Source organism: Aulonocara stuartgranti, assembly GCF_965226115.1.
Source record: "Aulonocara stuartgranti genome assembly, chromosome: 17".
Lineage (NCBI taxonomy): Eukaryota > Metazoa > Chordata > Actinopteri > Cichliformes > Cichlidae > Aulonocara > Aulonocara stuartgranti.
Genome location: NC_138953.1, coordinates 33,304,743 through 33,318,245, shown reverse-complemented (window position 1 = coordinate 33,318,245; position 13,503 = coordinate 33,304,743). Strand labels below are relative to the sequence as shown.

Here is a 13,503-nt window from a genome sequence, read left to right as displayed (position 1 = left end):
GTTGTGTTGTGTTATGTAAATATCCTTGAGTGGATCTCTCACTTACTGTACAAAACTGATACAGTCTGTTTATCTGAGACTGTATAACACGTATGCATGTAAAACAGTGTGCAGAAGCCAGTGCAGCAACTTGCACTTTGTGGCTTCACACATCAAGCAGCTTCTCCTTTTAGTTGCATCTCATCTCATGAGACCACATGACACGGAACTTATTCTACATTTGCATTGGTGTGTGCTTCACATGCAAATATAATTCATATTTTATAATCAGAATACAATCATAAACAATAAAGCACATTAATAACAAAGACCAATTACACAAGTGCATTACTGCCTCCCTCCTTTCCCAATTCAGTTAAACACAAGCACAAACTTTCCTCTAATATATATTTTTTTATTCATTCTCCAAACATTTTGCAACCAATTGATATTCAAGACACTCACGCACGCATTCAAAGTGCAGACATTAGACAATGACATTTACACAGCACGGTCTATAGAAGATAGGCAACATGAAGAGCAAAGGTGCTAAATATTGCACGTTATGATCAGTTTAGGGAATCTTAACTTGTCAGACCACTCAGTTTGACTGGCAGATGAGCCTGGGTGGTTTTTGTGATAGCTGGTCCAAATGAAAAAACAAAACAACAAACAAACAAAAAACAAACAAACAAACAAACAGCCAAGCAATCACGCATGCAAACACCTCCGCCGACTTTGCCTGTGGCCAAGTCTGCCAGTTTTTGTCATAGGACTGATGTTAATTTCCAACCCTGACTGAGTAAAAGGTAGATGCCACTCTGTTGGAAGAGGAAAAAAAACAACAACAACCAAAAAAAAACCTAAACGAGGTAACAGTTGATAATGGCCAAACTGTACACATTCCAGGTGAATGTAGTGCATCCACAAATGCAGTTAGAAGAATTGATTGTTAATGTATCCTTTCACCAAAATAAAGAAAAAAAAAAGGGGGTTGTCAGGAAACCAAATGTGCAAAACCTGCAAGTCTTGGTTTTGGATGAGAAAAAGGTTTCTATTGATGAGATAAAATAAAATATGGCCTATATAGCTGCAGAGTTATGGTTTCCCATTTTCACAAATGTGAATTCTAACGCATCTAATTGCTTCACTGCTCAAGAGAAAAGTACTCTTTTTAAACTAAGCATAGGCCATGCCTGAGAATCAGATTGTAAACATAACGAACCTGGAAAGCGAGGTGATAGGGAGGTATCTGACTGATCTTAAGACTTATTACTATGCTATAATAATAATATGAATGAGTTATTGCTTGGAAGCAGCCATTTTTCAGGCTAGCTTAGATATTTGTTCATACAGGAAATTACATGCAATTACAAAAAGCCACACAAAGCCACTCTGTTTCACCAAGTGATAAATTAGCTTTCAATTTCAAAAACCACAAAGAACCCCCCCCCCCCTATCCAGCCTGTCTTAAGAGCAGTCAGTGAAGGTGGTCACCATGTTCCCCCTACGCTGCGTCACTGTCCTGCAGTGTTGCTTCCCTGAGCCCTGAAATCTGTTCTCAGTCCTGGAGCTGTGCGTGTGAAAGGAAAACATCTTCTCCAAGTCCTCAAACATATCATCAAATAGTCCTCCGCCAAAGCTGCCCTGCTGAAACTGCCTCCTGTGCCCATTCATGGCCTCTCGATGAGCCTGGAAGTGGCTGTCAAAGTGTCTCTTGTGGTGGGAATTAGAGTGGGAGTGAAAGTGGTGTTGGTGGTGTTGTTGTTGTTGATGTTGACCAAAAGAGTCAAAGTCTTTGAAAATGTCATCAAAGTTGAATGACTTGAAGTGCTGGTTAAAGTCATAGTCTCCTCCTCTCTGGCCCTCCCCTGATGAAGCACTATGTCCAAACTGGTCATACTCTTGCCTCTTCTTATCATCCGATAAGGTTTCATATGCTGGAGGACACAAATATATATATAAGATTAAATTCATTAGGAAATAAGTTACAAAAAGCACAGAATGGGGCGTGTAACCCTTTAGCCGTTACCATAGTGTGCAATTACGTCAACAAAAACAAGGAAAGGTGCGACTGCTGGGGCAGATCCTCCCCTTTAAGTCCACTCTAACATCAGAATCCTTAAAAAAAAAAACTTTTAAGTAGCAACTATTTTGCTTTTAGGTCTCTAGATCAACTGTATGAGGACTCTTTCCCAACAATACAGACTGACATAATGTGTAACTTACCCTCTGCTATTTCTCTGAACTTGGCTTCAGCGTCTGGCCCCTTGTTTCGGTCAGGATGGTACTTCAGGGCCAGCTTGTGGAAGGCCTTCTTGATCTGCCGCTCGGTAGCATCTCTCGGCACCCCTAGTATGTCGTAGTAGTCCCTTTTGGCCAGAATGAACTCTGAGATGAGCAGAATATGCACTGCTAGCAGCAACGTCGACTGCGCTGTGGCCATACTGGTGGTTTAGACACCTTTCCGTCTGTGAGAACAGCATTTAGACAACTGTGTTAAAAACGTTTCACACAATTCTGAAACACTTCTGAAGCCTTAAAAGGATAAAATTGTTACCGTTTTGTCAAACGATACAAGCAGTTATTAACTTTCGAGCGAGTCTGAAGGCAGAAGGCGTCGCAAACAAGAAAAATGACAACTTTTACTGGAAAAGAGGAGTAACTAGTTTGACCTTTTAAAAGCTTGTAAATTATACCCTATAAAGAGCCACCGGCGGCAGCTAAGTTAAAGTAGCTAAGTTAAAACTGAGAGCTTACCTGTATACAAGGTAACAAACAGCCTGGGGATACTGGTGTTAATCGCCGGAGGTTCCAGCTCAGCTGATGTGAAACGAAAGCTAACAGTTGTTGTCTAGCTGCATTCCTGAGCCGTAACACCACGACTCGCAACGCCATTGGTGGGTTTCCGAACACAGTGATTCAGACCGTTGTGATTGGTGGAAAATATGCGCACGTGGAAGATTTAAGGCCAGGGCGGAACGTAGGTATAGGTAACGCAAGAAAATAATCTGCTTATCTTTTCCGCCTTTGCTTTTCTATTCAATTTTGACGTAATCGATTTAGCAGAATTAGAATACTTAAATAATCCGAGGGTTGGGGAAAACGGAAGCATTGAAAGTCAATAGTAAATTTAAATGAAAGATTTCAAAGATTAAAACGTCGATTGTACTTTATAGACAAATGCCGTAAGACCTATACAGGTTTTGCCATCGGTACATTTTTTATTTAGCGCGTGCGTTATTATTTTGTAGGTTTTTATTTAATACAAATAATGAAAATAATAATTTTATTTTAAAAAGTTATATCCTCATAGGGAATCTTAATTTCGATGCAAATATGTCTAATAAGTGATGACGTGAAAGAGCCAGTAAAAAAGAAAATAAATGCTGTACACGTCACTTCCGTTACGAGGGCCACAAACCGGATATAATCATCTACGAGCTGGTTTGTGGGTTTTTTTTTTCTTTTTTTCTAATTGTATCCTCGAACGGGTCTCGCCGATGTGTTTTCATGTAGTCTGTCTACAGATATGCCACGCTACTGCGCTGTGAGAGTTTGCAGAAACCGTGGGGGGACTGCATCAAGACAAGACAGCAAGAGAATCAGCTTCTACCCGTATGTTTTTGTTGTTTTAGTTAATCTGTAACGTGTTGCTTGGCTTAATTGGTGAAAGATGTCACTTGCAGGAGGTGCAAAAAGGATGTCATCTAAGTATATCATAGTGCTTGCTTGTAATGACACGAGGGTAGTGTTGGGCTGATCCAAATCACACTCCAGTGCTTAGAGTTAAAGCTCTCTATTATCGGTCTATCTCTCAAAGGTTTCCTTTGCAAGACAAGTCCAGGCTTCAGAAATGGGTGAGCAACATGAAGAGGGAGCAGTGGACCCCTAGTCGACATCAGTATCTGTGCAGTGAGCACTTTACAGCGGACTGCTTCGATATTCGATGGGGAATCCGGTACCTGAAGAATACAGCCATCCCCACCATTTTTCCTTCTAGTGAAGATGTATGTATCTAGAAAACATCAAGCTCAGAATACAATTTTAGCTTCTTAATAACTTCTTAAACTTTGAGTATAAAGCGTAGTCTTGTGGAGTTAAGCCTGTATTTATATATATATTTGTATATATTAGTACTATGTTATAACAGTGACTGCAAGGAAAAGAGGTAGTGAAGGCAGGTGAGTTTAAATACCTGGGGTCAACCAATCAAAACAAGAGACAGGGTACAAGAGTGGTGACGAAGAGAGTGCAGGCAAGGATTTAAGCAGTTTCTTACCACGCGTTTGTTGCGCCAAAACTTGTTGATTTTCTGTTAATTCCCATTAATGAAGACCTTTTATCTTTTATTCCAGGACGATGAGAAGAAAACGACAAACCTGAAAAGAAGCCTCAAGGCTAAAACCAACATTTCACTCGGTGATCCTGAGCTTGCAACATTCGACTCTCCTGCCAGTAAAAAAAGGCCACTCATTTTGAGCAAAACAGGCAGAAAGTCCCAGTCAGCAGTGATAAACAATATGTCTGGGGAACGCACAGAGATGGTATTTGAACCTGCAGTGTTGGACTCTCATTTAGAACGTTCTGAGATACAGACTGGTGCTTGTGAGAAACCACTTGATGGTGAAACGGCAGCACAGTCTCCAAGCAGGGAACTCTGTTCTGAAGAGCAGGCCGAGTCCACTGTGACTGTATTGTGCTGTGAGCCAGGTTCATTCTCTGATGCAGGGGCAAACATGGATGGAGATGCATTCCAGGCAGTGCTGGGTCAGGCTTTTAGCTTTGTCCCCATGGAACTGGTCAAGGACAAAACCACAGGCTGTTTTTTAGCAGAGAGTGGACTCACTGATGAAGAGAAGGTTTCTGTTTTTGAGCATTCGTACTGCAGACCGGATACTGACAAAGATGAGCTCTGGAGGAAGATCTTGAGTTTGCACGCAAAGATCTTAGAACTGGATCGCAGGGAGGAGAGCACGGTGGCTAAGATCCGTGCCCTGGAGAACGAGGTAGCCCTCCTGAAGAGGGATGGTGCTGTTTTTAAAGAGAAGCAGAAAGTTTAAAAGAGTGTATATCATCTGTGCTGGTCTGAATTTTTACAAGATGGAACGAGATGTTAATATATTCTTACAGTTAATTTGCTTTTGTAGAAATGTTGCAAATGCTTTCATACAAACCTTACACAAAGCACACCAGAAGACGCTGCGCTTCAGTCATATGTCTGCTGGATTCCTTAATGCTGACCTGAATTTATGCGTACACACATAATAAAGTCAGACCAGCCTCAGACCATGCATATCCTCAAAGGATGAAGCCATGGCTGTTTTAGACAATTTAAACACAATTTCTAACAAAATAATATAGCAAATACCTAAAAAAAAAGAAATGACAATAATAACAATGTAATATATATTCATGTATTCATTTACAGTTTTAAAAATGTATAAAACTATAACACAGAAATAAGTGTAATGCATTCTAATGAAGAAAACACAAAATATGTTTTACATAACACAAAAATGGGGATACCTTATCACACCTGTGATCATATCCCAGCTTTAAGTGGTTAAAATGGGGGACAGATAACAATAATAATAATAATAATAATAGTAAATAAGCATGGCATTGATGTGCTTTCATCATTGGTCCATTTATTGCGTCTTTAACATCAAACCTTTGTACTTCTGTCTGAACAGAAGCTTATATGATGTGGGTTTTTTCTCCTCTTTTTTAACCATTACGACTGCTGTGCAAACACAGAATTCATGTTCAGTAAGCTCACAGCTTTCTCCACCATACACATCACCGTCTCTCCACGCATTCCTATATAGAGAAATGTGGGGTGGAACAATGTGGCACATGCCTGTTGGGTTATTATCAGTATAGTGATGAGGAAAACTGGCTGGTGTCCATGTTTGATTGAATGAATGAAAGAAGGCCATTGTGCCTCATTTTATCCAGCTCAGTGTTCTACAAAACGGTTCCCTGCTTCTGTTATTACACACGTGTATCAGATCATCTTTAAGGTTCCACCTGCTGGAGCTGGATTACAGCTTCTCAGTGCTTTGTTACAGTGCATAATTATTATTATTATTATTACGGGATGCAGTGCAGAAGTTTTAGGAACCTTAGATGTGGTATCTGAACGGACGCAAATTCTGCAACATGACTGCAATCCAGAGACATAAAGAACAAGAGCCCTGCAGCAGATGCATCTGAGGTGCTGCAAAAGAGCTGGGGCAACTTCTCTGAGATGCTTGGAACGGCCTTTCTGCTGAGAAGCTTGAAAAACTGTGAAAGTTTTCCTGTTCTTGCTGTTTCAAAGTTGGCCACGCCAAAAATGCATTACTGCACTTTATATAAGTTTACTAAATAAAAACTATTATTTGCGAGAATGTTTAGTGCCTAAGACTTGTGCACAGTAATTTTCTACTCTATCTTGTGATCAGTTTTAACTTCCTAACTTATTAATGGTTATTTGACTGCTGCCCTGTGCAGCGTTGTTGCATTTCACTGTGTGGTCTGTCGGCAGCTTCCTTTGTTATACTCAGTTTGTTTGCTGCACGATGTCACTGTTATCACTTATGCATTTCATATGTTTTCTTTTAACAAGATTTAAGTGGTTTACATTTAATGTACTGGTGTGCTGCTTAAGTGCTACATGTTATACAATTAGTCATTTAATTGTGTTTTGTTTTAAGACTGAATTAATATAAATAGAACTGGACAAACTGTGATACCTTGATGTGCTGCTGGTAAATTCTCTCCATTTTAACTCTGTTGTATCAGTGCATTCATTCATTTTTTTTTTTCTTCAAACATTTAGTCTGCAAAAAGAGTATTGAGTGAACATTGATGCAGGTGTATTGTGATGATGGCAAACTAAGCATATGATTCAGTTTTCATGCAGGGGCATTTTTTGTGCAGTGTAGATTCAAGTGACAAGGGTCAGGTGACCACAAGTCTAGATTTTCTGGGTTTGAAATTGAGCTGAAGACTACTGACAATGTGTTCATTTGTTTTTCTCCTCATGCTTTGAAAATGATGGTGAGCTTAAGTATATCTCTTTGTGCTTCAGCTCCACCTGCTGGAGAAAGAAAATCATCATCGCTGTCTTTACACGATGCTTTACACAATAGCTGGCACCTATTTAAGCACAAATTGCTGTTGTTGCCTTTATGCCTCTCAAACTGGAATTGAAATAATGCTGCTGTGCATTTTCAGTATTGGGATACTGCTATATATCTCAGAGATATCTCAGCTTTCTTCTTCTTTGGTGGATCACAGTAAAAAGTGTTTTAAGTCATTCTTACAGCCTGCTTTAGCCTAAACTAGTAAAAGTCTGAAGAGGTACTTCAAGCCAGGTGTTTTACTTTCATCCAGCCATCCATCAATCCATTATTTTAATACCTATCCAGATTCAGGTACCACGGGCAGCAGTCTAAGCAAAGACATTACCACCCAGGCATTCCCAGGTCAGTCTAGAGACACTGACGCATTCCCAAGTCAGTTTAGAGACATTTAGGTGTTTCCAAGTCAGTTTAGAGACACCCAGGCGTTTCCAGTCCAGTCTATAGACAGCTAGGTGTTACCAAGCCAGAAATTCCTCACCTAGGAGTCGTCCAGGAGGCATTCTAGTCAGATGCCTGAATCACCTAAGCTGTCTCCTTTCTATATGGAGGAGTGGCGGCTCTACTCTGAGCCCGTCCCAGGTGACCAAGCTCCTCATGCTGTCTTTAAGTGAGACTCCAGACACCCTTTGGAGGAAGCACATTTCCAACACTCGTGGGCTTTCTCTTTTTTTGAAAAACGAAAAACACTCAAAAAGAAACAAAGGCAGACAGAGAGAGTTGTCTATAACTCTACAAAAGCTGTGCAAAAACAACAGTTACACATCTTTTGAGATATTATATATGTTATCAATATTCTTTTTTTAAACATCAGGATTATCCACAGCATCATGACAAGTGAACTCTGTCCACGCTGTTCTTTTGAGATTAAAATGATAAAAGATTATAAAAGATATATCTAAAACTTATATCTAAGTTTATTTGAACACTGACTTTTTAAGTGTCAGCGAACCTGTGTGTGAAGTTCTTAAAACTTCTGTTTTAAGATGAAAATAATCATTTAAAAATGTCAGAGTCTCTTTAAAATGTGCAGGTCGATTGTTTTGTGTTTGACCTTGTAATATCTGCTATGACTAGGGAGATTTTAAAGGTTGTGCCCATATCCTTCGCAGACCTTGGAAACTCAGCGTACAGATAAGCGTCTCTCATAGGTCCAGACTTTTTGCATTTGTGATTTAGATGAGCAACAACTAGACAAATAGGATAAGCTATTGCTTTTTGGCTGTCCTGCTACTCAAACGGCATCTTGCAAATTTGTTGTTGCTTAAAACAACCGTTTACTGTATGCCAAAATGACCTTCAAGCTACTGAAAAAAAGTACTAAATACCACGTATCTTTGTCTTAAAAAGGTTAGGTTTTGATGCAGTGACTTGTACTAAGAGCTACTGAAGTAGTCATGCATATGGCTTGGTGGTAGTTTCCCTGGTATAATCAAAAAACAGCTGACATATAGACTGAGGATAATAGAAAAGTGAGATTGAATAAGAATAGCAGTAGATTATTGCCCCAAAATTAATGAATATAGATGCCTTATTGTCAAATAGACCCCCCAAAAAATCCTGCGAACAGAGTTTTTTTCCTGCTTATGTTTTAACAGAAGGGGTTCTTCAGTCTAAAAGTTATAAGTCTAAAAGTGTTTACTGTGAAACCATCCATATTGGAATGAGCAATAGTGCCATGTCGTGACCAGATCAGTAACATTACCTTAATTTGGAAAGATAATTTAAACCAAGCATTAATAAGAGCATGAGATAACACAACCTTAATGACTTAACAGAGATTCATCACATTGACTGAACCAAACATATTAAGTGAAAAAAAAATTAACTGTAGAAAAAGAATTAATTGTTAAAGAACACAAAAAACCGTTTATTTGAAATTTCTTGTGAGACATTTAAAGAGACATCACTTATATCTCAGTCAAAGGGCAGGGGGGCTGTCAAGAAGCCATTCTTAATGAAGGGAAACAGAGACATAAGGCTGATGTATGCCAAATTACACAAGAAGCTTCATATGGGGTTGCCACAGCACACTGAAAAAAAGGGACTGGCCATCTCTTGGATTTATGTAAGCATCTTGCATGTATTTAACACAATTGCCTCATGTTTTAAAGATAAATGTAACTATATAGTGTAAAAACTACATGATATGCAGAAAGGGTGTATTAAATTGTTCATATCATGTTCAGGTGAAGTAAGTCAATAAGATAGCAACATTAAATCTCGTGAAACCACGCGTGATTTCATCTCGCGGGCTTTGGATCGTGGTTTAAAAAATGCATCCATCTCAGTCAAGTCGAGCAGCCAACTCTACGTTTTTTGGTATGTCTTGATTTTTTGAATTAATGTTTACCATATTTCAGCCAAATGTAGTTAAACGTCTAGAGTGCCGCCATGTAACATGCTAAAAAAGAGCCGTTAGCTTATTTGCTGTTTTATCTGTTATCAAAGAATTGGCGCTTTTTCATTTGAATTTGTCTTTGGCACAAGAGCCGTAATATCACTTTAAACCTAATTACGAGGCACTCTCAACATAATTTGGTTTTCTGTGTGAATAGATTTGCCAACTGACTCTTCAGTTACATTGTGTATTTACTGCACCGTGGTGTTAGTGAGATTTTGGACATTGAACAGCTTAAGCTAATATCATCAGTGGCATTATGCTAGCTTACATCCCTACCCCTCCTGCCCTCACCTGCTGTCCTTTTGTTTTTGTTTTTGTTTTTGTTGATGCACATTGAGAGACCACATCTATTCTGCATTTCACCAGGAGTCAGCTGATGGATTGTGGGTTCAAGGTGTTATGGTAAGAAAGTATATTCTATTTTCGCTTAAGGTTTCTGTAACCTAATTATAATAGATTTTTTATAGTTATTAGGTGCATGCATACTCAAATAGACCACCCTATTAATACAACTGAGAAATCCAAAATCTGCCATAGGTTTAACCTGTATGTATTGTCAGAAAGGTGATTACTGGACTCACATTAATGCACACTTGAACTAAAATGAGGTTGTAACTTGTGGGTTCTTGGGTTGCAAATCAGAAACAAACATCTTTGGATTTTTTTAATCCCATAAGATCTGGAAACACAGTTTTTATTCAACAAAACATTGCTGATTAACCAAGCACAGTGCCTGCTGTTATTTCAAAATAATTTTATGTCATTTTAGATGAAATGCAGCATTCCAGTGCATCCCAACCATGCCTTTACAGTCAAGGTTTCTGACGGAGCTGAGTTTCTCTCTGACAGTCTGCTGAAAGTGTTTGCAAAGTGATCGGGGGAACAGGGCACAAAGCTAAAGGATGTAGCTACCATGATGACAGTACGAACTTTAAAATTCTTTAACTACAAAGTGTATATGTATTGCATTAGGTCAGTAAAAGATTTTTATGCTGCATCCATTGAAACAGTCAACTATTACCCGTGAGTACTGATTCCACCGAAAGGATGCCATAATTTTCGTTATGCATTTACTGGCCCACTGAGAAAAATTTATCTTTTTAAAAAAAAATAAATGTTCTGGAAACTATATATCCATAAAGTTGATGTCAAACAGGAACTTTTGATATTTCTTTGTAGATGCTGGTGTTGCATGTTGACTGGTTTAAGTTTTTGTCTGGGATCATTTTCTTCTGTGCTACTGAAAAGTTCACAAATCTCTGTTTTCTTTGTTATAATACTTTAGGATGACATTAATGCTCGAAGGGAGTCTCATCAAAGTGCTCCGCATCTGTGTGAAAGACAATTGCAACATCTTGGTGCAGGAGTTCATGGTGAGTGTTTTATGAGTAGATTGTGGCTTTGCAACTTTTAAAAATGCATTTAGTTATCCACTTGATCCTCATTGGACTGGTTAGGACCAGTAGTCCTCTTTAATAATTTGAAGTTCACATGAGGCCTGGTAGTGAACTCGGCCGCCCCCCCTTGAGGCCCCACCCCCCTATATTAGGGGTCACATCAGTGTGAAAAAACTTTAAATTTGTCATTCTAGTGAACAAAGGAAAATCCCCCCAATATTTACCTTTGTTTGAAAAAAAAAAAAAAGACCAACAGCTAACCAAATTGTGGGGCTGAAAGTCTAAATTCTAACATCTTCTGAGTGACATAACCTGGATTTCTGATGGGCCGGTGTCTTTCTAACAAAAACTAATGTAAAGCATTTGAAATTATTATGTTTTTCACTCTCTCTTAGAAACTCTGTTAGACCATGAATGGCAGCATGGCAGGCAACTCTTTGGCTATAGCTATTTACTATGTTGCTTGCATTGGTTTAAATTACTCTAACATTAGAACTGGTAGATTCAAAAGAGATGAGTTTAAAAAGGAATCTTAAAGAAATGTTTTGTGTTTAACCAGGACTTGACTGAGGCCACTGCACAGATTGAGAAAACCACAATGAACATCTGTCTCCAGAGGATGCACCAGGCAATGACTTTTCTGATGTTGGCATCATCATCGAGGGTATAGTACTTCTTCAAGATCTGGATAACGTGACCTTTGCAGTAGCCATGCTGTTTGGACCTTTTTTATTCCTTCAATATGAGTTACCCATCACAACTCTGCTACACTTTTGAGGTGATTCAAAGGGTGGTAATGGAGTTGGATGCAACTCAGCTCTCAAGAAAAACTCACAACTAAGACAAAACTGCTCCTGCAACGAAGCTCACTGTTATGCATGCAAGCTGATCAGCTCTAGGTGAGAGGACATTTAAATCTCACACTTGTTCTGCTGCATTTTTGAAGCTCAATTCCAGGAACAGATCGCAGGGTTCATTTTTATATACTCTGCAACTGCCATGAGGACGAGCCGTTTTTGTTGTTGTTGTTTGTTTTTCCTTTTGCTCTGTACAGCATTTTGGCAGCATTTTTAAATTTCTCTTTGTATTTTTTCTTTCTTTTACTAGTGAAGAGATGTAGCATGAACAGTTATGCAGTCTAAATATCCCATATGGGTCGTGTGAAATGTTATTTTCAGTTTCATTCAGTTGAAGTAAAGAACGTTGAATATTTCTAAGTGTGCTGTTTTGAACCAAGATGTCACAGTATGATCAGTGCTGTAATTTTTGACAGTCACTGTATCAATGTTATTTTTGCATCTCTTGAATAAAGGTTTTGACCTGCAAGTGCTAATTTCTTTAGTTATTGGGGTAAAATGGGTAATGTTAATAGGAAGGTGTTTGACGTCAGAGGCCTTAAATAGAATGTTTTGATTTGTTCTTTCCCAACATTTTTCAAAAGAAAGAGTCTAATTTCTTTGCTGTGATTGATTCCAGAGAACACGGAAGAACTGACATTATTTAACTGTTGATTTATGTAGATTCAGTGGAGGAGTAATGTCAGTTTAATTCTTTACCTACTGTCAATGCAGTGAAATTAGACATTTTGTTTTGAAAGGTTACTGGTGGATGCCAGCAACCATCTTGGAAGAGAACAATACAATCTGTTATAAGGCCTCCATTTGAAAATTGTATATTTGATGCTAGAATATAATAGCAAAATGTAATTTGAAGATAACATGTAGCATTTAAGTGACCAAGTAGTATTGGGTAAAAGTTATTGAATGGTGTTGGGATAAAGTGAGAAAATTGTGAAGGATTAAAATATTTCAAGAGCTCAAATTACTTCATCAAAACATGTTTAAGTCACATTTTATCAACACAAATTGCACAGGTTTATTGAACATGAATAAATTGTGTTAATTTAACTCAATTGTTTAAGTTGCTGCCAAAGCAAAACATCTGTGTGCAACAAATGTCCACCATTGAATTAAGTAAATCCAACAACATATTTTTTTCAGTGCAGATGGATCCATAGATTTTTATACCAGGTGTCTTTAATGATGCAGTCCACCCTGACATTGTGCTCAGTCTTGTACCAAAGTGTTATATGTCATGTGTTAAATATATTTGTTAACTACTAGGCTATTGATCCACTATCCTACACATAAAAACCCAACAAATGTGACATTTTTGGTTCAAATCTTTGTCTGTATGTACAGAAGAGATGGTGGAGGCTATGTCATAGTTTAGAGACACACGGGTGTTCCATTAGTTTTACCAAAATGAATGAAATAATGGACACAGAAAAGTAAAGATCATCAAAAGATTTTGATCCACCGTGCAATACCACCTGGAAAGTATCTGACTTTTTTCAACAAGACAATGATCCCAAACCTGTTTCCCTGTGCTCTCTTTTTCTTTCCTCTTTTCTTTCTTCTTTTCTCTTTCCCCCACTTCCCAATTGTGCATGACAGACCCTACCTGAGCCTGATTCTGTCAGGAAGACGTCTCTTCTTGTTAAAATGGAGTTCTTCCCTCCACATTCGCAAAGTGCTTGATTATTGGATTTTTTTCTCTAATACTGCAGGGCCTTTACCTTACAATATAAAGA

The 13,503-nt window shown here is 38.5% G+C and overlaps 2 protein-coding genes and 2 long non-coding RNA genes across 4 annotated transcripts; 3 read left to right on the top strand and 1 right to left on the bottom strand.

Moving 5' to 3' along the window:
* Positions 1–373: 373 nt before the first annotated feature.
* Positions 374–2,861, bottom strand: LOC309692290 (dnaJ homolog subfamily B member 9-like). The gene is made up of 3 exons (XM_082510635.1): positions 2,740–2,861; positions 2,209–2,450; positions 374–1,919 (listed from the first exon to the last, which is right to left on the bottom strand). Exons 2-3 carry the CDS (start codon positions 2,423–2,425, stop codon positions 1,450–1,452), a joined length of 687 nt encoding a protein of 228 aa, XP_082366761.1. The 5' UTR covers positions 2,426–2,450; positions 2,740–2,861; the 3' UTR covers positions 374–1,449.
* Positions 2,862–2,993: 132 nt separating this feature from the next.
* LOC309692289 (THAP domain-containing protein 5-like) lies at positions 2,994–7,039 on the top strand. The gene is made up of 3 exons (XM_082510634.1): positions 2,994–3,597; positions 3,803–3,989; positions 4,338–7,039. Exons 1-3 carry the CDS (start codon positions 3,512–3,514, stop codon positions 5,040–5,042), a joined length of 978 nt encoding a protein of 325 aa, XP_082366760.1. The 5' UTR covers positions 2,994–3,511; the 3' UTR covers positions 5,043–7,039.
* Positions 7,040–9,144: 2,105 nt separating this feature from the next.
* Positions 9,145–10,420, top strand: LOC309692232. The gene is made up of 3 exons (XR_014272255.1): positions 9,145–9,431; positions 9,852–9,915; positions 10,283–10,420. It is a non-coding gene; the product is annotated as an uncharacterized lncRNA (long non-coding RNA).
* Positions 10,421–10,445: 25 nt separating this feature from the next.
* LOC309692233 lies at positions 10,446–12,236 on the top strand. Its single transcript, XR_014272256.1, has 2 exons — positions 10,446–10,886; positions 11,470–12,236. It is a non-coding gene; the product is annotated as an uncharacterized lncRNA (long non-coding RNA).
* The last annotated feature ends 1,267 nt before the right edge of the window (positions 12,237–13,503 follow it).